We start from the raw sequence: 27,423 nt of genomic DNA, 5'->3' as shown, positions 1-27,423 counted from the left end.
TTACCACTCCCAGTCTCAGCAGCCTGTGAACATAAACACACAGGTGAGCATTCAGTTGCAGATCATTCATTCATTCACATACATGTTAATGTGTGTTTATCATGAAAGGGACTTTCCATGGACTTATATTGTTTTTATAACTGAGATAATGGTATTTTCTATTCCTTAACCCTACACCTAAACCTCTCTGATACCTTTCTGACTTACATGTTCAAGACAAGATTATTATGTATATCAAGCTTTTTTTTTTTTTTCTTATGTGGGACATTGGCTGGTCCCACAATGTAGGTGATTTCAGGGTTTACTATCCTTATGGGGACATTTGGTCCCCACATTGTAGGCAACCTGCCACACAAACTGTACTGGCAGCTGATGGTCATTTTACCATGAGCACGTCTCCTTCACCCATAATCAGTAGGATGGATTCGGCCTGAATGTCTGTTGGCAACCTGAGATGATCGAACCATCAACCGAATTATTCATTATTTTTATACACCTCTGAGGTGTCACAGAACTAGGAGAAATTCTCCAACTCAAAGCCAGTCAATTTCTTCCACTGCCAGTGCAATTTTAGGCATCACTCCCATTTCTGGTGGGTAAAACGAACAGATATAAAGGTCGGCAGTAAGTTTGCCACAGTCATTTCACTGCTAAAATATTGACAGGCAAATCTTACCGGCGAACGCAGCCATGGTAACAAACTCCAACGAGTCTCTACACCGGAAGTAACGTGAAACTGAGTGCTACGATGGGAAACGATCCGTGCAGATATCGCTCCATCTTTTCAGTTCCCCCCACTCTGTTTTAATCAACATAAATACATTACACAAGTTATTCGCTCTCACAAACAAAATGTATAGGACAATTCAAATATTTAGTAAAATACAGGTTTAAATATTTGTTAACACTTTTTACATAATTTAGAAGATCTGTTGCACTTTTACATGTACTTCGCGGGCCGCCGTAGTGTGACGTGGGCGCAGTCAGTACAGTTCATTGAAAACATGGCAGATGATAATATTTTGGGAGTCGAAGAGGAGAATATTTTATATGATTTACTCATTAACACCGAATGGCCACCTGAAACAGACACGCAGGTTTGTCAAATACACACATTTGTTCTGATCAAGTGGATTTCGTGCTTTTATATATATATATAAGACGGTTTATTGAGATCATTTCTGCGCAAGTTGGTCCAAGCCACGTATTCAAGTTCATCATCATGCCAGTTTTTATTTTAAGCAGGATTTGACTGTGATCTAAATGTCATTCTGACGATTTACATCACTGTATGTACATATGTATTTGCACTTATATTCACTTGCTGCTTGTTTTTGGGGAGCAAGTGCAAGTTCACGTAAAGCTGTTAATTTAACAGCTGAACAGGTGTTGATAAGAGCATTAATTGTAGGTACATGATACCATGATCTCATCGACTATATACTGGCAGAATATCACATGCTGTTTGTGTTTTATTTTCAGCTGCGTGGACCGAAAGAACACAACTCCTCACTCATTGCCAAGGCAGTAACGGGTATGATAATCAGCACACATGAGATGCACAGTTCAGAACCCTCCTGGAGCATCCCTGTATATACATGTAAAAAAACAGAAAATAAAAGGATTCATTATTGTAGTCATACATATTCGTTGTCTTTCACAAGTTAAGAAAATGATAAGCAGTAACATTTTGCATTCCGAAATGCTGTCTAGGTATGTTGCTCAGGTTTTGAAACAGCCATTATTCCAAAGTAGCCTATTACACAGAACAGTGCAAGTTCACACATAACTTTCTGTCTGTCATGGAACACAAAAGTATATAAAAGTATACTCACTATTCTCATTTATTATATGAAACATAGATGCAACATGAATTATGCAATTTTTGGGTGAACTATCCCATTAATTTTGGAATAAAGCAACTTTACATACTTGGCAATTTTTAGATTATTTGATTTTCATTACAGTTTAGTGGTTTCTATCAATGCTGTGTCATGTCACTCAATGATTTTTGAAAATCACACTTTTTTTTTTGTCTTACAGGACCCTTCAGGTTTATTCTACACTACCTATGGTACAGGTGAGATTCTTTTAATTTCCTGTGTCAAGAGGAAAACTGGTTTCTATGTATATGGAAATGTTGATGTGGATGATTCTCTCATTAGTTGTTTGAAATAAAATGAAGATGTTAGCATATATATACTTCTTTTATCTTAGCATGGTTATGAAGTATCTAGTTGCAGGTGCTTGCTGCATCAGCCAGTGTAGATCTTCACTACCTCCTTTCACGTAAGGCATTTCTTTTGTATTTCAGCCCTTCTAGTTCAACTTTGCCACCTGGGCTGGTGCACCTAGCAACCAAACAAGTGAACTGGCAACTGATGTTAGCGAGGTAATGCAATCAGTTTTTGACATTTGAATGATTTTCAGAGAGTCTGGGTCAGTCTACTTCAGACATGGTGTGTGGCACCCCCTTAAAGGTATAGTTCACCCAAAAACTCACCCTTATGCCATCAGCAGATGTGTATGACTATCTTTACTCTGCAGAACACAACAGAGGTTTTTAAAAGAATATCTCAGGTCTGTAGGTCCATTCAATGCAAGTGTATGGTATCTTGAACTTTGAAGCTCCAAAAATCACATAAAGGCAGCATAAAAGTAATTAATAGAACTCAAGAGGAAAGTCATATTTTTTGAAGCGATATGATAGGTGTGGGTGAGAAACAGATCAACATTTAAGTCCTTTATTACTATAAATATTCACCTTTGACCAGTCCTGACCAGTAGGTTGTGATATGCACGAAGAATGTGAATCATCCAAAAACAAAGGAAGAAGAATGTGGAAGTGGAGATTTATAGTTAAAAAGGGACTTAAATATTGATCTGTTTCTCACCCACACATATCATATTGCTTCTGAAGATTTGGATTTAACCACTGGTGTCATATGGATTACTTTTATGCTGACTTTATGTGATTTTGAAGCTTTAAATTTCTGGACATAATTCACTTGCATTGTATGTACCCACAGAGCTGAGATATTCTTCTAAAAATCTTAATTTGATTTCTGCAGAAGAAAGAGAGACATACACATCTGGGATGACATGAGGGTGAGTAAAAGATGAGAGAATTTTAATTTTGGGAACTATCTCTTTAACATTATGCACAGTGTGAAAAGCTATTTACACTTAAAAATTCTGCAGGTATATTGATCATCAATACCCAACTGACTCTTGTTTCCTCAGCATTACTACAGTGTTTAGACGCTCTGTCTCTCACTGAAAATCATTGTATTGTGCATCGAAATTTGATTATTTGAGTCTGAAGTTGAGTTAGATTAATTTTATATTTATAACATAATTGGGCTAGTCCACCCAAAAATAATAATTCTGTCATTATTTACTTTCATGTATGATTTTGTGGAACACAAAATGAGATTTCCTGCAGAATGTTACGGACTGACACTCTCAGTCACCATTCACTTTCATAGTGTTTTTTTGTCCATATAATGAAATTGAATTGTATCTGAGGCTGTCAGTCCTTCACATTCTGCCAAGCTTTTTAATTCGTGTTCCATGGATGAAAGAAAATAATGCGGTTGTGGAAAGACATGAGGGTGAGCAAATGATGACAGTTTTTTCTTTTTTGGGTGAACTATTCCTTAAAAACACAGAAATGTTTTCCTTCTACTTGTTTACTAATCACACCCAACAGTGTGTTTTAGTTCTCATGAGATATCCTCATTTTAATTAAACATCTGTTTGGAGATGTTTGCCATGTAATCTCAATCAAACTCATATTCCCTCTGTTGTTTTTCATGTTGCTGCCAGTTATCTAGTTATGCAAAACGGCAAAATACGAGCAGAAACAGCAAGCTTTAATTAGCTATTGATTTGTAGATGGAAGACAATGTTCTGTGTTTGAAGTGTTTATTATTGGGTATTTTATGCCCCATGTTTGCTTACACAACCATTCTGTCTTCTCCCCCTCCTTCTTTACCCATTTTGTTTCCATGCAGTAATGGGAAGCTCCTGGCTGTGGTTCAAGACCAATGTGTAGAAATTAGGTAATTCTGCACATCGATTGGAAATGTTGTCCCTTTCTATAATTGGTTAATTTTTCACCCTCTTGTCTCAGGTGCTGTTTGGCTGAGAAAAGCTACTTTTGAGATTGATGATTTGGCACAGATGATGCATTTTTAAATGTATATGTACTGTAGGCCTATGTGTGCGTGTGTTGTTTCATATAGTTTATTTTCAGTAGGTGTGATTTATTACACGTAACCCCCTTAATTCCCTCACACACGATTGAAAGTGTCACACTTGAAGGAGCTTTTACTTGTAATTCAAGGCCTGATGTTTTTGGAAAAACAGCTAAATATAAAATTGTGTAATATAAACAGTTTAGAGTTCCACTAAATTCTTCTATATCTATGTGCTGAGGTTACTATAAAGCCAAACCCCTCATCAGCTGATTTCTGTTATTATCAACATGCTTCTAAAAGACTTCTTGTTTTCTCTCAGGTCAGCTAGAGATGACTTTGGATCCATCATAGGAAAATGCCAAGGTATGGTCAATTTTTTTTGACCTGATTGGTTTAAGTTATAGGGCCAGGCTATGTCTTAAAGGGATGGTTCACCCCCCCAAAACATTTCTCATTATTTACTCACCCTCATGCCATCCCAGATGTGTATGACTTTCTTTATTATGCAGATCACACATATTTTTAAGAGAATAATAATAATAATAATAATAATAATAATACATTTTATTTATATAGTGCCTTTCCACAAGCTCAAGGACACTTTACCCTCCATTACATTTCAGCAGAAGAAATCAGAATATCTCAGCTCTGTAGGTTCATTCAATGCAAGTGAGTGGTGGCCAGAACTTTGAAGGTCCAGAAAGCACATTGAAGCAGGATAAATCCATGTACTCTGAAGCTATATGCAATTCGCATTTTTCGTGCATATCGCCACCCACTGGACAGGGAGCAGACGGTATAGTTAGAAATTGACTTAATCTGTTTCTCACCCATCATATAACTTCTGAAGACATTGATTGAACCACTGGAGTCGTATGGATTACGTATATGCTGCCTTTTTGTCCTTTTTGGAGCTTCAAAGTTCTGGCCACCATTCACTTGACCTGCAGAGCTGAGATATTCTTTTAAAAATCTTAATTTGTGTTCTGCAGAAGAAAAAGTAGTATACATTTGGGATGACATGATGGTGAGTAAATGATGAGAGAATTTTCATTTTTGGGTGAACTATCCCTTTAATAGTTTGTACCATGTGGTTGATGTTTGATTAGGGTGGTCAATAAAAAAAAAAAATCTTAACACAATTGACAGCACATGTTACATTCTCAACCATTTATTTAAAGCAATCTATGTGTTAATGAAACTCTTCACCCTGTGAATGAAATGCAGTGTGAACTCAACTCAAGTCAAGTGATTTTTATTGTCATTCAACCATATACAGTTAGTACAGTACACAGTGAAACGAGACAACGTTCCTCCAGGAACATGGTACTACATAAAACAACATAGGACAAACCCAGAACCACATGAGACAACACAACTAAATAACATACCTATATAAAGTGCACGTGCAAACGTGTGCAAAAAGTACGGGACAATACAATAAATTACTAAAAATGAACAGGACAATGGGCACAGTGAAAGACAGTGCAGCGCTGATCAGTACACAGTAGTGCAAAAAGATGACAGTTTATAAAAATGCCAAATGTAAACATAACATACTATGAGATGGTGTTCTATGCACATAGCAGTTATTGAGGTAGCAGCCAAGTATAAAGTGACAATAATTAAAGTGCAACTCAGGACACGTGTGTGCGCGTGTGTCAGTCCAGTCTCTGAGTATTGAGGAGTCTGATGGCTTTGGGGAAGAAGCTGTTACACAGTCTGGCCGTGAGGGCCCGAATGCTTCGGTACCTCTTGCCAGACGGCAGGAGGGTAAAGAATTTGTGTGAGGGGTGTGTGGGGTCGTCCACAATGCTGGTTGCTTTGCAGATGCAGTGTTTTTTGTAAATGTTTTTGATGGAGGGAAGAGAGACCCCAGTGATCTTCTCAGATGTCCTCACTATCCTCTGCAGGGCTTTGTGGTCCAAACGGTGCAAGTCCCAAACCAAGCTGTGATGCAGCTGCTCAGGATGCTCTCAATAGTCCCTCTATAGAATTTAGTGAGGATGGGGGGTGGGAGATGTGTTTTCCTCAGCCTTTGAAGAAAGCAGAGATGCTGCTGGGCTGAGAGCATGAGCAGAGAAAGGTTTTTTCCCTGTTTTGGTATTTTATGCCTTCAGTTGTTTGAGGTAGGTTTCTAAATTGCTGAAGTACAGTTTTATGCCTTCATTTGTTTGAGGTAGGTCTCTAAATTGCTGAAGTACAGTTAATTAAATGTGATTTACACTACCATTCCTTCATTTGAAATGTGAAGTGTGTAACTGGCGCCACTAGTGTTACCAAACGGAATTGCAAAAATCACTGTTTTCAAACATGTTTCTGAACAAAATGCATGTCCTGTGATGGTTCATGACACAGGAACAGACCAAAATAGACGGCATTGAACCCAAATTGAAAGTCACAAGTAAGATTGAACAAATATGTTAGAATTAATTGATGCCTTTGTTTTGCATCCAAAACCAGTTTTTTTTTGTTTGTTTATAAGTCCCTCAGGTTGTTTCTTTTTGAAAGCATACAAAGTAACTCAGCAGTTTTTGTGCTTTCAGTGTCATAGAGACATTTTTATAGCAAATACATGCTGGTTGGCTTTGCTGACAAAGCACATTTCCTTCTTAAAAGGCCCTAATTCTTTCAACCCCCCCACACTTCCCCCTTTTTTATTTAAATGAGATTTACGATGTGCAAATCTGCCCAGATACCATACTGTATGCTCATCTCACAAATTTAGGCATATTGGCCCTGCCGTTCATCTTAGATTAATTCGCTTTTAACAGCTGAGGGGTGATTTATGGCCCCTGCTTAAGCATTTCCCCTAACAATATTTATCTTGCTAAGTGCCATCATTCATTGTGAATTACTGAATCTGTCTCTCCCCGATATTTGGGCACGTTTCTACCTGAATAGAAATTGCCAGCTTGCGTTTCCTACTATCCAACACCACAGGGGTCGTATTGATAAGAGGGTTGCTGTGGCAATCATTGGCTTTGATGTACACTGCAACATTGTGCACATCTGATCTCAGAGGTACCACTCAGCCCAAAGACAGATGTTTTTATCTGAAGGTCCATTGCATTAACCCCCTCTTGTCTGATGCGCTGTAGTTTGATGGTTTCCCAAGCACGCATTTTGAAGCATGTGGTTTGTAGTCCGCAGGATGCTCTAGTTTATTGCTATGAGCTACTGTGATGGAAAAGTTGTTAGGCCCTGGAGCTGATTTTTTTTTTTTTCTCTTTTTCCCTCCCTAGCAACCGGGCCAATTTGGTTGCTTGGGAGACCTGGCTGGAGTCAGTCAGTACGCCTTGGATTCGAACTCGTTACTCCAGGGGTGGTAGTCAGTGTCTTTACTCTCTGAGCTAATCTTTTTGGTAGGCAGACAAGTAGGAGAGAAACAGATCAAAATATTGTACTTTGGAATGTTTGAGAAGAAGTCAAATTAGCTTTTCGATCAATTATGAACAAAAGTGGATTTATGGTTATGGATAAAGTCACCTGGGCTACAGTGATTGATGTTTCTAAGCCTTGTCAGTGTATTGTAATGCAGTGAATCGTCACTGTACTACTATTGTTTAATGGACGAAATTAAACAAAAATGTTGTGGCAATTAGGGCTGGGTATTGCCAGCCACCTCACATTTACCATATTTATTGGGATACTGTTGCCACGATTCGATATAGCGCCATAAATCACAATATTATGGGTTGATTTCACTTTTAATTTCAATAAATGTGGGTATAGTTCAGTTATAATGTTCATTTTGCTTGCATACAGTATAATAGAAATTATCTTTCAGCTAATGCTGTTTTTCATTATACAGGGGACCTTTTAACTTGTTAAATTACAGACATATCAATTTAAAAAAATATATTTTATCATTATTTTTTCATCATTTTGGTGACATTTTAGCTTTTTTAAAAATATAGTCCATGTATTACATCAATACATATGGTGTATTGAAATATGGCGTTATATTATATTGCATATATACAGTATATTTTTACATGTTGGCTGTTTGCATGCCTAATTTACAAGTATTTACTTGTAAATGGTTCTGTCTTTTTAAGAGCAGCGGCAGGGACTCTGACAGTAGTGTTTGTTAGGTCCAATGGCTTCTTTACAGCACCTATGCTATGTGCAATTAGAATTAAATGTTTCTTTTGTTCTTTTTGATAAATAACTGACTGTAGAGAATAGAAAGTATATTAAAAGAGACATTTTATATCCAATAGTTTGCTTGGATCTAGTCTTTGGACTCTTTACTCTCACTACGCAGTGAAAATGTCTCAGTGCTGAACTTCTATATGCTACTAAACCCCTCAAACACTGCCGAGTGAAATCTAAAATTCTCCTCTTTGGCGCCCCCCCCCAGCAGGTGGCGCCCTAGGCGACCGCCTTGTTCACCTATGCCTAGAAATGGCCCTGATAACTATGAACTGTGTTGGCTCAACCATACGCAAAATTATTTACAGGATATAAAGGCAGAATAGGACAAAATTATCTTTTAGTTTTACTGTCAGTACGTTTACATGCAGGGTTGGGCTGTAACGGAATACATGTAATGGCATTACATATTCAGAATACAAAAATGAAGTAACTGTATTCAGCCCTCATTACATTTTCAAGCGCCTGTATTCAGAATACAGTCACTTTATAAAATTTTGGTAGAATCTTTTTAGAATACTTCTCTCATGACCATTTGATTGTTTTTCTAAACAGCACAGGTACGTGCTGCAAATGCTGTTTAGTTCAGCAGCATGATCAGTGCGTGACTGCAACGTTGCCAGGGTTTAATGCAAAATTGCTCTAATTTGAAAAACCAATCATGGGTTAAAATCAAAGAATTGCAGGTTGTGTATTTGGTATACTTTTATGGACTTTAAAAAAATGGACTGCGTTCACCAAAATGTCTGATTGTAGGCACTAAAGAATGGACATTCAACTTATTCATTTATAATGATTCCCAGATTTAATATCTGGCAAACACACCGGCACATCTTAACAATCAGCACACTGTCAGCTGTGCTGCAGAATCAATACAGTCGGCAACGTTATTTCCACAAATATAACATTTGTGCACATGATACGTTGTTTCCCTCAATTGTTGCTGTGTAAATACATTTATACTGCTGCAGATGCGGCTTCTGTGTGAAGTCAGTGTAAAGACAGCGGCTCACGATAAGCATTTGGGGAATCACACCCTCATCAGAAAGTTGCAGAACTGTTGAAAAATAGCAATTATTAATGACAGTAATAGGCAACTATGAAAGTAGGCCTACTGCAAAGACTGAAAGAGGGAAAAGGACATGAAGTTGTTCAGAATCCAAACGATGACAGAAAAACCTCATGTAAAAATCTACTGTTAAATTTGTATCTTATAGATGTATGGGAGGCTATTCATTTTGACGCATATTGTAACATGATACTGACATATTAATATTATTTCTCACTTTTTAAAAATCATCTCATACGAAATGATACACAAAAAATATAAAACAACAATTAAAAAAACAAAACAAAGGATGAGTAAAAGAATAGTACCCAAAATAAAGTTGTAATAAAAGTAAAATAAAAATAATAAAAGATAGAGAAAACTAAATTAATAAATCAGCCTAAATATGGAAATATGCAAGCAAGACTAGTCAAAAATCATTAATATTCTACATGGTTGTCACATGACCTCACTACTTTATGGCATCCAGTTATTATCTCAATCTTACTTGCATTTCATATCTAATTCTTAAAGTAATCCACACAACCCTGTAATTGAGCTGTAATCAAGCAGAGGGTTTTTGCATATTCAAACTAAAGTCTTTATCTGTCAATCCAAGTATACATGACACGATACATAATCGAATATTTGCAGGAAGGGCTTCAAATTTGCTAGGTCTAATACATATTGTGTATCAATGGAGGGTGCGCAAAGCGCAGAGGCCAACTGTGGTCCAATGAAAAAGTATACATGCTGGATGAAGCTGAGCTAAATTGCATTATCTAGGTCTGTTAGTCCGACTTGGCAAAAATCAGACATTTTTAAAAGACAAATAATTTTTTAAGTCTGACTGAAATCAAACTGTTAATGCACACGTTAACTGATTGTCTTAATTGTTTGATGGTTGCATGTTCTCTGCAAAAATTTGGTTGTCACAATCTAAAGTTTATCTTTGTAGCAAGTGAACCCATATTTAGCATAGTCTCGGTCGTATTTTCTTTTACCTTGCATAGTTTTGGGATTTTCGAGTATGTCACGCGAATTTGTCTAGCTTTTAAATGATAGATGAATTGTATTATACAGTATATTGTCTCGTCTCTGTCCTGCTTCAGTACCCAAGGATCCAAACCCTCAGTGGCGTAAAGTAGCGTGGAGTCATGATTGTGCACTGCTGGCGTATGCTGACAGCACTGGCACGGTTCGTGTCTTTGACCTGATGGGCAGCGAACTCTTCGTTATTCCGCCGGTATGTCATTCTTCTACTGTACTCTATCTCTCTCTGTCTTTCTCACCACCTGTCATTCTCTCTTTCTGCACTTTTCTCATTTTGCTTTCACTTTCCATTTTTTCCTCTCTCCCTCGCTCTCTCTGTTGACTTTGATTCTTCTTGCCCAGTAACACACACACACACACACACACACACACACACACACACACACACACACACACACACACACACACACACACACACACATAGTAATGGTTCTGAGGCATGTGCTGTGTCTGAATTCTTGTGCTTCCATAGTATACTGAATTCTGAATATAAGGACTTCTTAATTTTGAAAGGATTAGTTCACACAAAAATTAAGTTATAATTCACTCACCCTCATGTCATTCCAAATCTGAATAACTTTCTTTGTTATGCAGAACACAAAAGGGGACTTTTTAATGTATTTAATGTAATCTTTAATGAATATCGCAGGCTGTCTTCTCTATGCAATGGCAGTACATAGTACCTCACTTAATAGATTAAAAAGTACCCAAAAGTGTTTTAAGTAGTCCGTGTGACTCCTGTGTTATTTTCAAGTCTTCTGAAGGCATACAATAGGTTTTGGTAAGCAGTGAAAATCCAGATGTCCATTCCACAATCATGAGCGAGTTGAGAGAAGCTTGTTTAATTGGCTCGTATGTTCACACGAGAACTAGTTTAGCGCTGAAACTAATGATTTAGTTCTTACGTGAACTCGAGTGAACCAAAAACAAATTACATGGGTATGTTTAGTGCAATTGATCCACGAGAAATAACTTTTTTCGGTACCTATAGTACCGTCATTTTTAAAAGAGCCTTCCGACTCACAGTTCTCTGCCATTTGCTATATTTTCAACTATTCGGTCTACTTGTTGCACACTTCAGAATCGCAACGATCCAGTTTGTCATTCGTGTAATTAGGGGTGGGGGAAAAAAATTGATTCTCTGATGCGTCGCGTCTCTTTCTCCAATGATTCTGAATTGATTCTCAAAAATTAAAAATCGTTTGCGAGTGTCATTTAAACCACTGCAGCGCAGTGGTGCTTTTATGCTTGCCAGAGACCGAATGAGATGCTAGAAACAAATGGTCAGATGCGTATATACTAATGCCAAGCTCAAACTATAGAACTGCTCATAGACTGGATGTATCAACCACACGACCATTGTCCTCGACTGAATCTGCAATCTTGAAATCCATTCACAAACTCTTATTCTTGATAACACCTCAACAAACAACATGAAAAATTAACAACATAATCGTGTCTGTGATTTGCACAGAAAGAGACAGTGGTTTCGGCAGACGTGGGTGATGTTTTTATTTTCTAATCATTTTTATGTCCTAATTCTTAATGGGATTATTCACCAAAAATGAAAATTCTCTCATCATTTACTAGCCCTCATGCCATCCCAGATGTGTATGACTTTCTTTCTTCAGCAGAACATAAACAAGATTTTCAGAAGTATTTCTCAGTTCTGTTGGTCCATACATTTAAATCTTTAAAAACAAATAACAAGATCTTAAAATGGATCCTATATTGCACCGGTAACCAGTGGAGAGATGCTAAATTCGGTGAAATGTTTTCCCTCTTCCTAGCACCAGTAAGCAACCTAGAGGCTGCATTTTGAACCAACTGCAGGCGATACAGAGATGAGTGATTTAGACCCATATATAGTGCATTGGAATAGTCAAGTCTTGATGAGATGAAGGCATGAATAACTATATCCAGACCCTTAAATGAGAGCAGAGGTTTTAATTTGGCTATTTACCTTAGTTGAAAAAAGCTACTCACCACAGCATTTATCTGTTTTCCAAAATTTAGCTTTGAGTCAAAAATGACAATTTTGTTTGCAAAAGGATGAGTGTGTGTATTGATCAAAACATTGGAGGTCAAGATGCATTATGATGCATCGAGAATCATTTTGTAATCACATCATTACCCTTTGAATTATGGAATCATTAGTCCTGTGAAGATTCTCACCTTTCTAGGTAATGTTTGCCTAGAGTATCTGCAGTACTGAATCTGCAGAATTTCTTGCGTTCTTGCACTTTTGCAAACTATAAAGTAGGAATGTGTGCATATTTGGACACAGGGCTGGACTCTCTTGTGTCTCAATATATGTGAAGGCTATAATCACTGAATTTCAGGCACTTGTGGATACCCTGTTGACTTTTTCTGCACCGCTTGCCTCTTCTCTTTCTTGCTCTGTCTCTATTACTTTGACTGGCTAGACTCAGGCCCTCATGCCTAGCCCTCTCGAGAGGGGACTTTCCCCACTCTGTTGCCCAAGCAAGGAACACATTTTCTGGCTCCCTTCAGCTCTAAGCCCCCTAAGCCCCTGAAGGACATTTTCTGAGAAGTTCCTATATCAGAAAGAGAGCTGTCTTGCCCCCACCCATTTGACTAATTTTAAATTCTCTCCATTCCATCCTCCTCCTGTGACTCTTTTGATTGCACTGCTAGTGAGGTCCCAGGCAGTATATTGCCACAACTTTTCTCTCTTTTTCTCTCTCTTTCTTTTTCATCTTCCCACACAGTACTCTACACTTATCCATCTCTCTGACAGAAACTATGAATTTGGCCTCACAAGAGTCTCAGAATGTAATGACCTGTATGACTATATATTTTTGTCACTTTCTGTCTCTGTTGCCATATCTTCACTACTTTTGTTGATTTCTTACTTTGGCTGTATCTCTCTATATCTCTTTAGGCTGTGAGCTACCCTGGAGATTTTAGCTATGCAGCTGCTGGTCTGATGTTCTTAGAATACACTGCCAGTGCACAGTGGTCAGCAGAGCTACTGGTTATCACCTACAGTGGCCAGCTCAAGAGTTATCTGGTCAGGTAAGTGGAGAGGAACCTGTTCAGACAAAGATATGGCTTGGGAACTGAGAACACAGAACCGAATGATTTTAGTTAACGGTTCTCGAATGAGCATTCTTCTGCCGTTGTGACAGCCAGATTTCCAAATAACCTTTGATTCGGCTCTTTTGAATCTACACCACAAAAACATACTGTAAGTTTCAGAACTCAAAACAACTTCCTCACTGAAAAAAGAGCATGTGTTGAAACCAAGCTGCCAAAACGACTTGTTCTTTTCTTCCTCCACATTGTGACGTCTCCACTGTGGTATACGTTTACATCTGACCGCCTCCACAACAATTCGTCAACGACTACTTAACCTTATTACGTCCTTAGCACTGCCTAGTAGTGGTGAGCAGTGAGATGGCAAGGAGAGAGCAGGTCAGTCATAACAGTGGGTGTTTGTTTACGGTCTATTCTTAAAGGAGAAGCAGCACCAAAACCAGAATGAGGGTGGGAAATTATCATGTTTTACAAATGACATTTTTTTTTGGTGCAAAAAAAATTATATTAATATTAAATAATAAATAATAATACAAATAAAAAGTGAACCTCAAAGAACATATTAAAATAATATTTTTATAATAATAAAGGCATGTCATGTTTAATTAAAAAATCTCTCTGTTGAGCGGAGGAGGGCAGGGCCAGGCCGGAACAACGCACGCCTGGTCCCCAATCATTAACCGTTTTTACATTGGTGCCGAAACCCGGTACAAATGCAAAGTGGGTTAAGGGGCAAGGTGGAGGCAAGAACCGGTAGTTTAATGATAAACTGAACGGAAAACACACAAACATAAACACAGAGCAGCTGCATGTCATTCTCTCTCTGTCTCTCTCTCGAACCATCGTCATCGGCCGCCTTTATCCCTTGCGCTCCCGCATCAGGCTGATTGGCATGCATTGTTCCAGCCCGGCCCCTCCCTCCTCCGCTCTACACTCTCTAAACAAATTTTTGAAAGACACTGTTCTGTTTAAATATGTAAGAATTACATAATTTGGCAACCGGCTGCTGAGGGCACTTTAGAGGCAATATGAATAGCATTTCTTATTTCCAAAACAGTACTAAAAGTGTTAACTGTTAATGAACCGGAAGTGTCAAGAGGAATCGGAACCGGAAACATAAAGGGGGAATTCACAAAACAGTTGTGCTACTTTTGTGCATGGGATTTCTGCACACAATTCTGCATCTTATTCACGAATCCCTTGAAATCTAGTTTAAAAATGCACAATCAGCACTGAAATGGCATTGCATTTTGAGGATTTAAATTGTCATTTCCTTCTGCACAAATGCCTCCTTTCTATGTAAATTAGGCTCATTATATACTGTTAAAGATTTTCTCATCAAAAAAACGTAAAGAACTGGCAGCAGGGTTGCCAGCAAGTTACTGTAAAATTAACAGTGTCTTGCTGTTGCTGAAACGGTTAGATCCTCTTTTTAAAGCTACAGAACAAACTGTAATTTAGCAGCATATAGCTCTCAAATTACATACTATCTACGGTTGTTGAAATTAACAGCCAAGTTCCCAGCATGCACTGCAGCATGAATAAATTACTTTTGACTATTTACTGGCTTATTTTGACATTGTTTTTGTTGCAGTCTAAGCTACTTGTATTTTAATGTTCAGATTTTTTTTCCAGATAACCAAGTAAAAGTATGTTTGTTAATTGTCACCATTGTTGCGTTTTGTATGCCGAGAGTTGATTTCTTTGTCTTGTCAACTTGTGTTATGCTGTAAGTTTATCAAAAACATCAAACACTCATTTTGCTAATGTAATTTTGCTGAAATATCATTGACTGTTTTTGCTTTTATGTTTTTATGTTTAATGCGTATATATATAATTATGCATAGTGCCATTTGCAAGGTAGGATCAGATATTCAGTCTGACCTTAGGTCTTCCTTGTCTTGTCTTCCAAGTAGCACAGTGCAACAACTTGTGTTGACTTTAACACAAATTGACTGGCAGGAAGAACATAATATAATAATAAGGAAGGTCCAAGGTGCCAGCTCAAGAGATCACTAATCACCATAATGGTGACTTCAAACAAAACACAACTATTCATAATAAAACAAAAACACTAAATAAAACTAAGACTTCTATTAAGTCTGAATAAAAACTTTTCCATCAGTGGATGTTTTCAAAAGTAATAGCAAAAAAAGAAAATCTGCTTTCTCCTTCCTCAGAAACATTGCTGTTGGCTTTAAAGCACAGAGGAAGGCTTTTTCTTAATAATCCCCTCATTACATTTGTTATTGGAAGTGTTTGATATTGTGTTACTTTGAGGAAGTTTTAAAGTAATTTGGAAATGTTGGACTAATGTTCTAATTGTTATTTCAAGAACACTTTGCACAAAGCTCCCCATGAAAAAGCAACACAATTCTCACTTATGTTGCTTCAAATGGTGTTAGCACTTCAGTCTCTGAAACCTTTGAGACATGCAAACTTGATTTCTCACTGCACAAACTCAAGTTTAAATCTTTGCTCTGATTAAATTGCATATGTTTACAACTAATTGTTAGAGCTTTTGAACAGTATTGGAACACTTTTATATACAGTATCTAAGCTGATAATTAAGCAGTAGCACATGAGCGAGTGCACAGCTGTGCTGATTTTCTGTACACAAGCATAATTGTGTGAGATTGCTTTTATACAACAGTTCTATAAATAAAAAATATATTATGCTGGCTTGAAGAATTTTCTGAGCTTTCTATAGCTACATTCACCAAACTTGGCTCTGACCTTCAAACTGTTCTGACTCTGGTTGCTATGACTTATCTAACTTACCATGGGCCGGATTCACGAAAACCATGTTCTTAAGAATTTTGCAGGAATTGCACTTAGGAACATTCTTGTGAACGTCTTATAATTTATCTTAAGAACTTTGTTTCATTTTTTTTCTCAGAACATTTTTATGAATTTGCACACGGCACACAAAAATCCCCAAACTCACATGGGCTACGTTCACACAGTCAGTGTTTAGGATTGACAACTGTATTTACTTAAAGGTGTGAGTCTTGAAATGTCCCGTTCATACAACAGCATACAGTATCCGTTTGAATGCTGTCTGTATGAACGAACAACCGAAGTAATAACCGTATTCTAACAGCTCTAAAAGATGGCAACGTCCATAACGCCAGCATGTTTAATCTCAATTGCTACTGCGTTATTGAATAAATGAGTCCAATCGCGGCGCGAGCTCATCCATCAGATCATAATTAACCGATTCGTATGACACGCAGCTCATATCTCCATCTTCGTGAGTTAATGAAACCCCACATGAAACACACGATACACAAGTGCAGCGTGTCTCTCACTGTACATTACGTAACTAACAACTAATTGTCCGTTTCAGTTCCGTGGAGTGTCCCGGTGCAATTATACTAAATATCAGAGCTCTTAATACACCTCGTCCAATCAGATAAGGGGACCGGAACTGACAGTTGTATAAAGATTATTAATGTTGATAGATTGATTTCTTGTTCTTTTTGCTCATTCAGTGTTGGAACCAATCAGGGTTTTCAAGAGAATCACAGCTTCAGTTTCTCCGCCCACTATTCCAATGGAATAACCACAGCAATATATCATCCTGGCCACAGGTGAGCCCTCATTTCTAAGATGTATTTGTTGTGTGTCACTGTCACTTTTTGTTAGTGTGTAGATGGCCCGTTGATGGGTTTTACGGAAGAAAGTTATACAAGTTTAAAACAACATGAGGGTGAGTAAATTATGACAGGATTTTCATTTTTGGGTGCACTATTCTTTTAAGGATGAACACATTGTTTGAGCAGGCATAGATCAACTATTGGATCAAACTTTTGTTATTTGTGTTATTCCCTCTATACAGTACATGTTTTTGTTGATGTTTCTGAAGAAACTAAAATGTATTGTTGTTTTGACATTGCCTGCCACTTGGGGGCAGTCTTAATATATTGAGTTGAGGAGCGCGCGCACATGTGTTTGTGTGTGCGTGTGTGTGTGCATGCGTGTGTGTGTACGTGTGCGTGTGTGCGCGCACGTGTGTTTGTGCTTTTCAAAAAGATGATATGTGTCTAGATCAGATCAGATCCCAGTCCTGTCTCATAGACCACTTCAGTCTCATATACAGTTGAATCGGGTTTAGGGACTGTGTTATGTGTGTTTGCTGCTTCCTCTGATATTTTCATGTGTTCCACAGATTGTTGCTGCTAGGAGGGTGTGAATCGGGTGACAGTCTTGTGTCCAGGGCGAGCCGTTGTGGGATCACAGCATGGAGAGTGTTGTCAGGGTCGCCACATTATAAACAGGTCACCAGCTATGAGGATGACTTTAGTGCGGTGAGTGTGCATACACTGACTTATCAAGTAATAAGTTTGGAAATGGGACAGAACAGCCTCCATGACATGTACTCGTGGTCATACACAGCTGGAATCTGTCTGTCAATGTCTATGTCTAATACCAGGAGAGAAATCCTCATTAGCATTCTCATTCATCGTGACTATTCTGCTGGTACATGAGCTGTGACATGAAAGGCAGCAGACAAGGAAATATACCGATACTGATGTCCATTTTACACTTTTAGGAGCCTTCAAAATTGGACTCTGGTTAAACATCTACTATAATATGTTTCTTGCAGAATATCTTAGTCAGTCTTGGTCAGAATACATGGCTAGATTTGCATGGTTTTCAATGGCAAAACTGGATTTTTTGACAATATGATGTGCTTTTACGGTGTCTACCAGCAAGGGCTAATAAGCCATGCCAACAAGTCAAACTGTGATCCCTTGGTTTGACCCCCCAATTATATACATCCAAATACTGATAACTAAAGAATTTTAAGGGTTTACATGCATATCTAGAAAAGGTGTTTGTTCCACTTTAGGCACCTTCATGTCTGAGGGGTTGATTTTTATTAAAATAAACATATTTCAACTCTTCTTATTTTTTACTACTTTATTTTTTGTTATATGAAGGTCACAAGCAAACAGAATTTTATGGTATTTTTCATATTTGTTTTATCTATAGATTTGACGGTATTAGTCTTCTATAAAACCCAGACTTTCAATCAGGGACTAAAAACGGTTCAAAGAACGAAACCAAAAAATAACAGAATTTTTTGCTGAATGTAACCAAAAACGGTCATTTTCATTTATTCCAGAGAGAGAACTATGTTATTTAATGCTTGTAACCGGTTCTAACCAGTTAATTTCATTCTGATATATTTTTTATGAAAACAAAGGAAGGCCAAAGGGTTTATCACAGTACATTTTTTGATTTACAGAAGTTCTTTGACCTTAAATTAAACCTCTGCATCACAAATTTCTTTGCCTCAGTTCCCGTTGAGGCTGTCGCATTCTGTAAATGAAGACCTTTTTAACAACTATGTATAATGACTTCATGATGTCAGAAGTTTACATGCACCTTAGCCAAATACATTTAAACTCAGTTTTTCACAATTCCAGACATTTAGTCATAGAAATCATTCCCTGTCTTAGGTCAGTTAGGATCACTACTTTATATTAAGAATGTGAAATGTCAGAATAATAGTAGAGAGAATGATTGATTTCAGCTTATATTTCTTTCATCACATTTCGAGTGGGTCAGAAGTTTACATGCACTTTGTTGGTATTTGGTAGCTTTGCCTTTAAATTGCTTAACTTGGGTCAAACGTTTTGCGTAGCCTTCCACAAGCTTCTCACAATTTGTTGCTGGAATTTTGGCCCAACGTGATGCTGCAGCCCCATGCTTCACAGTTGGGATGGTGTTCTTCAGCTTGCAAGCATCACACTTTTTCCTCCAAACATAATGATGGTCATTATGGGCAAACTGTAACATTTTTGTTTCATCAGACCAGAGGACATTTCTCCAAAAAGTAAGATCTTTGTCCCCATGTGCACTTGCAAACTGTAGTCTGGCTTTTTTATGGCAGTTTTGGAGCAGTGGCTTTTTCCTTCCTCAGCAGCCTTTCAGGTTATTTCGATATTGGCTTTGTTTTACTGTGGATATAGATACTTGTCTACCTGTTTCCTCCAGCATCTTCACAATGTCCTTTGCTATTGATCTGGGATTTATTTGCACTTTTCGCATCAAACTACGTTCATCTCTAGGTGACAGACTGCACCTCCTTCCTGTGTGGTATAATTGTTGCATGGTCCCATGGTGTTTATACTTGCGTACTATGGTTTGTACAGGTGAATATGGTACCTTCAGGCATTTAGAAATTGCACCTAAGGATGAACCAGACTTGTGGATATCCACAATTTTTTTTCTGAGGTCTTGACTGATTTCTTTAGATTTTCCCAAGATGTCAAGCAAAGAGTCACTGAGTTTGAAGGTAGATCTTAAAATACATCCACAGGAACACCTGCAATTCAGTACACCTCCTATCAGAAGATAATTGTCTAAAGGTTTGACATCATTATTCTGGAATTTTCTAAGCTGCTTATAGACACAGTTAACTTAGTGTATGTAAACTTCTGACTCACTGGAATTGTGATACAGTCAATTAAAAGTGAAACAATCTGTCTGTAAACGATTGTTGGAAAAATTAATTGTGACATGCACAAAGTAAATGTTGCCTAAACTGTAGTTTACTAATATTACATTTGTGGAGTGTTAAAAAATGAGTTTTAAAGACTTTAACCTAAGTGTATGTAAACTTCTGACTTCAACTGTATACTGTACATGCATGTCTAATCTAGATAAAACGAAAAAATTATTAGAGGTAAAAAGTATATTTATAAGTATTTATTTATGATTATTATGATGCATTCATTCAAATTTGATGCTGCTGGGTTTTGCCTGAGAAGCAGATATGTAATAAAAATTATATATTCTATGCTGATAAATTCACTGGAAAAAAGAAAAATATATATTTTTCTTATTTTCACTTAATTTGGTGAGTCACGTGGCTTATTTTGGGTTTCTTTTTCCAGACCAGGTCGCTTGTTTCTCTTGCAAGATCTGGCAATATTGCTATTAGTATTTCACCTACCCTTAGCTCAGAGGACTGTCATTTTAAAAAGAACATTATTAACTGTTATTTTGTTCTAACCGGTTACCATTTGGAAAGGAGGCTGCAGAAATTTCGAACCAGAACAAAAAAATGCTGTTTTTGCTCAGAACGAACCAAAATGAAAAACATTTTGTTATTAGTCCCTGCTTTCAATATTACTCTTTGAAAATCCATTTTGAAGCAAAGTTTTGGAAAATCACATGGGATCAAGGAGCTTTTTACAGCTTTACCGTGCGTGCCATTAAAAAAAAAAACTGTAAGTCTATCCCTCACAACCTCTTTCTCATTCCTGTTAAAAATTATGGAACTATGGTGAATAAGGTCTATTGGCAGTAACATCCTAATTTTACTCAAGCTCTTGATGTCACTTTGCCATTTTAAAGATTGTTTTCAAAAGAGTTCACCCAAAAATGAAAATTCTCTCTTAATTTACCCACCCTCATGCCATCCCACATATGTATCTTTGTTTCTTCTGCTGAACATAAACAGCGAGTTTTAGAAGAATATCTTAGCTCTGTAGGTCCATGCAAGTGAATGGTGGCTAGAACTTTGAAGGTCCAAAAAGAACATAAAGGCAGCATCAAAGTAATCCATTCGACTCCAGTGGTTCAATCTATGTCTTTAGAAGCAATATAATAGGTTTGGCAATATAATAGGTATAATAGTTCAAAGTCCTTGCCAACATCTACTTGCATTGAATTGACCTACAGAGCTGAAATATTCTTCTAAAAATCTTAATTTGTGTTCTGCAGAAGAAAGAAAGTCATGCACATGTGGGATGGCATGAGGGTGGGGAACTTATGAGAGAATTTCACATTTTTGGGGGTGAACTATCCCTTTAACTTTGTTTATAGACATGTTTATATGTCTGCTTATGTTTACTTACAGGTTATGTCTAAATGATCTGTCAATGACTTTTTATGCCAGTATCAAAGACACATTTTCATTATATTACAAAATGAATGGATAATAAAATGTCAAATAAAAAGTAAGGACATTTGCAAATCATAGATCATGGCTGTGATATTACTAAAGCCCATTGGCTATTTAAAAAAAAGGGATGGACCCTTTTCAAAACAGAAACCGTTTCAACAGTAACAAAAACTGCTCTCATCAAGTGATTTCATGGGGTCTCTAAACCATTTAGAACATTTCCTAGAGCACAGTTGAAGACATTTAAATTATCTTACTTGAAGCGTGTTCAGTAAAGGTCATCAATGTTTCCCAGTGCTGTATTGAATCTGATTTCATGACAAGGATGCCCGACTTCTAGTCTGTTCATTTGTATGATCTACTCGTACCGTGACAACAGAGATATCTCCTTGAGGAAAGACAGTTCTGCACTGATTTCTGCCCCCATTACACAATAATAATAGATTCCCACATTGCTGTATCTCACACAAACTTGAAACCATGGACACATTCAAGCTTTGCTGAAGTTGTAAAGTTTTTATTTAGTGAGCTCTGGAAGCAGCAGTGTAGGCTTAAAAAGAGCTTTAGTGCTGAAGCCTCATGCTGTTTCCTCTCTCTTACAGGTCTAGTTGTTTGAATTATTAATGCACATAACTTCTAGAATGTTCCAATTGAAATGGTGGTGCTTGCTTGCTTTAAATTATTATTATTTATTTATCACTGTGGCTTTCAGATTGACACTGTGTGATGTTCTATTGAATGTGTGTTTGAGATCAGTATGGGTTTCAAACTGAATACCCCATCAGAGCACATACTGTAAATTGCTGGTCTATGAAAGCGTGTGCCTGAAAAGCAGCATGTTCTATTTTAAGTGTCTTATTTGTGTAAACATCTGATAAATATCTTCTTAGGAGCAGATGTGAAGAGGAATTGTGTAAGATGCGCTAGCCTCTTAATTTAGGATATCCCTAAGATTTAAAAAAAAAAAAATGTGCAGCAGACTTTGATTTAGATTTTGGAATGGGATGGAGCATTTTTTTTTTTAATGTTCAGATTATTTCTTGCATCTCAGCTAGTCCACATTCATTTCTATTTTTCATTTTTCCTAATTTAATTGTTTATTTTTCATTACAGATGATATTATCAGCTTAACAGTTTGAGTAAAACATTTGTGCAAAACTTGATTATTATATAATCACGATCCTGGATGTGAATTTTCACGGAGCATTTTGTGAAAGAGTTTTATTAAAAGAATACTTGTCCTTTTGTACAAAATGAGTAAACAGTTAATGTCATACATTTGTTTATTTGATTACTGATCATGAAATTGTGTGGAAACTTAAATATTTCTTATATTATTTCATTGTAATCTTGTAAGCACTAGCACACAAGCAACGGCGAGAGAGGAAGTTTTTCGCACTTGCATTCCAATCTACATCTTGATTTAATCCTTCCTTGTGATCACGCAGCATGTTTTCATCAGATGAATGGGTGTCTAAACACTATTAAATTGTGATTAGACTCATGCTGAGCGTGCAAGCCATTCGTGCATTACATGCCTATCAACACTTTAGCCCTTTTCGGAGAATCGCACCTGCAAAATCCTAAAACTTTATTCCCAGGGTTAATTTATATTTTGAATAGACGTAGAATAGAATAGATTTTTGAACGCCACAATGTGGGTTTCTGTTTTCTCTTTTAAAATTTTTATGTAATTTTGAGTGTGACCATGGCTTAAGGAGGGTATACCTCTATGCGAAATCTCAAGGAATAATAGTGGTGTTTTCCTTGTTATATGATAGGGCTGCAACTACCGAATATTTTGTTTGTCGAATAATCTAGCGATTATTTGAACAATTATTCGACTATACTGTGATTATTCCAACGATTAATCTTTAGCTCTTAACAGATTATTCTGCTTGTGTCCTGACTTAAAAGGTTGTATTAAACGTGCTTACTAACAATAGAGTGGGGAAAAAAATTCCCCTCTAAATGACATTCACTGAATTAAAGGGCGAAAAAATAGTTCAGACTTCAGAAAAAATTAATTCAGTAAAAAAATCCTTTCGTTATCAAGTGTTTTTTTCTTGTTTTCCATTTAAAAATATTTAAAAATCCTTAAAACAAGATTCATTTACTTGAGAAGCAACATATAATATATTTAGACTTGCTTTAAGAGAATGTATCTAAAATATACAGTAAGTGTAATTTGAATATAAGAGTATTTTTTACTTGGTTATACTTCTGCAAGTGCAGTAAAGACAGAATATACATATATTCAAGATCTATTCTTCAGTTTCAGAGTTTGTTGTTGTTTACATGATCTGCTTCCGTATTATTTGAACTTTAATTAAGCTATAACGCATTAAATATAACCCCATTTAAGATGTAACATCAGGTTTTTTCCTTTAAAGACGCTCGACACACAAGTTTTGCTTCAGCAGAGCGGCAGCTCCAACTCCACTTATTCCACATGGAGAGTGCTTCTGTATTTATTTTGCATTATAATTCCCTCCTCCTTTGCAATCTACATCAGCTGAAGCTGTTTGGAAAGCTTAGAGTGCATCTGGACTGTGATCTGTGCAATTCTTCCTCTTAAGTCAGGTGCGAGCTGCAGTGCTGCTCTCATCATTAGAGTTTAAAGTGATCTGATGTTACATTAAATGTTGTCGATAACGTCAACTAATAGTTTCAGCCCTATTATATGACTTGTTGTTCTGAAAGCAAAAATAAACAATTGAAACACGTAATGTAGGCTGTCATCAGTGCAGCCTGACCGAAGTAAAAGCAAAGCGGGCGTGTTTACTCGCGCAATTAACCAAAAGTGAAGCACTTACCTGCTGGTGATTTATAAATGGCATGCACACGCTGCACGAGTCTGTTGGGTATACTGCAGTCTCGTCACCTTTTAAGTTTTTGTTTAGCCTCCCATTCATCTCATGAAAACATGCTGCGGGATGGATTATATCAAGATGTAGATTGGAATGCAGGTGCGGAATTTATATAAATAAAATAGTCTACTTCTCTCTCGCCCTTGCTGTTGTTCCAGTGATTACCCCTCCACATGCCGATGCTGGCACACATGCCATAGGTTGCCAACCCCTGATGTAGAGGCTACTGAAAGTAATCCATTTGTTAGTTGCTTTCACCCAAAACTATATAACTCTGTGGCACAATCAAACATTCTTCTGTTGGTTTGATTGGCCCATCCAGCACTACACAACATTGACCAATGGTGTGATTTTAGGGCAGTACTATCTGTTTGTACAACCAATGATGGAAAGTTTTCATTCTATGTTTTAAAAGAACAGTTATTTTTGCAATTCCATTTGATGTTAGGGGCGCAGTAATTACACACTTCAGCTTTATATTTTTAATGCATAAACAAAAATCTATGTTTAGATGTATTCAATTAATATACATTTTTATTTCAAATATATATAAAACCTTAATTTAAGCATGTTTGTTTTACATCAGTCTTCTTTCACCCAGGGTGATATTCTATAACTGAAATATTACAAAAAGGAAAAATCTGTTGGATGTCATTCTAACATCCGACAAGGAACCTTTTATCGATCTATTGAACATGAGGAAATACTCTAAAAACAACCACTTCTAAATTAAAACATGCACAGTATTAACTGTATGTGTGCTGCCACCTGCCAGGGTATGGATATAATGAACTTTTTTAAACTAATAACTATTTATGGAAAGAACAGGGCAAGTATGTGACAATGTTTAGTGATGGATGGAAATGCATTCATATTCATTAAAGTATCTCTTTCTTTATAGTCTCAGAGGCGAGGATTCTTCAGGATGCCCAGCTTTCGACTTTTCTCCAGACACAACAATGAACAGGTGACTCGCTTCGGTTTCATGTATTGTCTCTCAACCTGGGTGGCTTGGCATGTGCTTCCTGTCTCTTTGGGCCAGTAGCACAACATACAAAAATAAAATAAACTTTAAATTAATTCTGCTAAGAGCTTTGAGTAAAGTGTGTAATGCCTAATTGAATGTGTTTGTTTTCCCAGGACGGTGTGTTCAGAATGAGTCTGTCTCCTGATGGTACAGTGCTGGCTGTAATCCACTTCTCTGGGAGTCTCAGTCTGTGGGATATTCCATCATTCAAACTGAGGGGCTGGTGGAAACAAGAAGAACAAGTAATAAAATCTCTGTGTGTGTGTGTGTGTGTGTGCGTTTTATCTTTTGTGGAAGATAAAACGAGATGTAAGACAGAATGTTAGCTTCAAGTCTTCGTTCACTTTCATTGTATGGGGAAAAAAAAAAGATTAAATGAAAGTGAATGGTGACTGAGGCTAACATACTGCGTAACATCTCCTTTTGTGTTCCACAGAAAAACATAAAGGTGAGTGAACGAAGAAAGCGATCTCTTTAATATTGCTCGCTAGGACACATGCAATGATGGATTATGGACTGGGCCAGTGGGGCTTTACTCAGTTTACACAATAATTGCTTTAGGAGGATTTAATCAAATTTGTTGTCATCTTGTTTCATTAATGATTGCCTTTTGTAAATTTGTGATATTATATCTCAAAATTTTGACTATTTTATATATTCAAGTTTTATTTCTCGTTACTTGGACCTTATTATCTTGCAATTGCGAAAAGGGGTCCTTTAAAGAAACTGGTTCCCAGGGACCTCGCATGATTAAAGTCTGTCTATAGGCATTGATGGAAATAATCACTTTCTCATTATAAGTGATCATTTGAATAATTCTTTTGCAAGAATATTTGTTTGTACTTCCCCTGTCTGTGTTTGTGCATCATTTCCCTCTTCATACCAGACGAAGTTCAGAGGGATAGTTCTCAAAAAAATGAAAATTCTCTCATTTACTCACCCCCATGCCATCCTATATGTGTATGGCATTCTTTCTTTTACTGAACACAAAGATTTTTAAAAGAATATTACAGCAATGTTGGTCCATACCATGCAAGTGAGTGGTGATCTGACCTTTCACTCCAGTGCTTAAATACATGTCTTCAGAATGAATATGATAGGTGTGGATTTAGAACAGATCAACATTTAAGTCCTTTTAACTGTAAATTCTCCTCCTTGCCCAGTATGTGGCAATATGCACGAAGAATGTGAATTGTTTTTTAGACCTTCAAATTTCTGGCCACCATTCACTTGCATTGTATGAACCTACAGAGCTGAGATATTTTTCAAAAAACCTTTGTTTGGGTTCTGCAGAAATAAGAAAGTCATACACATCTGGGATGGCATGAGGGAGAGTAAATGATGAGAGAATTTTCATTTTTGGGTGAACTATCGCTTTCAGCTTTCATGCTGCATTATTACACTGATTTTCCCACCACTTTGAGTTCTGTAACTTGAGGGAAAAATAAAACAACCCCAGCTATTCTTTTTTTACACTTTCTCACTCTGTCTTTCATTTAGCCGGCATTCGATGAGATCAACCCCGCATGGAAGACTTCGCTGGAGAAAAGAAAGAAGATAAAAGGTAGCTGGACCCTCAGCCTCAGATGTGTCCCCACTCCCACACTTACCTTGTGTCCTTAATTATGTAGGAGTTCAGGCAGAAGCGGTGGGAGGGAGAAGAATGTTTTAATAAAGCTCTGTGTGTCGTGTCTTTCTGGAGCGGCATTAAATTCTGACATTGACGTTTTGATTGTGGGTTTAGATCACACGTTTTCATAAAGCTTGTCTATCTGCCTGCCCTCACATCATGCTTCTCTGTTTCTTCTTTGAAATGTATGTTTCTGAACCACATAGCCACGGAACGATAGTTTTTAAATGCATGAGCGTTTGTGAAATGTTTTATGTTCAGATGTTTCTCTCTCTCTCTCTCTCAGTTTCAATTTCAATGTGCTTTATTGACATGACAAACATGTGTACAACGGTTTTGCCAAAGCATTTGCTGCGTAGCTGCATACAGATGCAGTACTGCATAACAAAAATAGTGCAAATCAACATACCTAAATTAAGAAAAAAAAGAGTCTATATATACAGTGTTGACAAAG

The 27,423-nt window shown here is 37.1% G+C and overlaps 1 protein-coding gene across 1 annotated transcript in view; it reads left to right on the top strand.

The window, feature by feature from the left end:
- The first annotated feature begins 988 nt into the window (after positions 1-988).
- Positions 989-27,423, top strand: part of LOC127623850 (NBAS subunit of NRZ tethering complex) — a 218,060-nt gene continuing 191,625 nt past the window's right edge. The window contains exons 1-13 of the mRNA XM_052098413.1: positions 989-1,097; positions 1,483-1,534; positions 2,044-2,080; positions 2,315-2,392; positions 4,017-4,064; positions 4,522-4,565; positions 10,521-10,654; positions 13,367-13,500; positions 17,016-17,114; positions 17,693-17,831; positions 25,214-25,279; positions 25,453-25,581; positions 26,840-26,903. Coding sequence (XP_051954373.1) covers positions 1,005-1,097; positions 1,483-1,534; positions 2,044-2,080; positions 2,315-2,392; positions 4,017-4,064; positions 4,522-4,565; positions 10,521-10,654; positions 13,367-13,500; positions 17,016-17,114; positions 17,693-17,831; positions 25,214-25,279; positions 25,453-25,581; positions 26,840-26,903 — 1,117 coding nt within the window. The 5' untranslated portion in view covers positions 989-1,004. The remainder of the gene's footprint in view (positions 1,098-1,482; positions 1,535-2,043; positions 2,081-2,314; positions 2,393-4,016; positions 4,065-4,521; positions 4,566-10,520; positions 10,655-13,366; positions 13,501-17,015; positions 17,115-17,692; positions 17,832-25,213; positions 25,280-25,452; positions 25,582-26,839; positions 26,904-27,423) is intronic.

This window comes from Xyrauchen texanus, chromosome 30 (genome assembly GCF_025860055.1).
Source record: "Xyrauchen texanus isolate HMW12.3.18 chromosome 30, RBS_HiC_50CHRs, whole genome shotgun sequence".
Lineage (NCBI taxonomy): Eukaryota > Metazoa > Chordata > Actinopteri > Cypriniformes > Catostomidae > Xyrauchen > Xyrauchen texanus.
The sequence above is the reverse complement of the archived record's forward strand: the minus strand, read 5'-3'. Positions and strand labels throughout refer to the sequence as shown.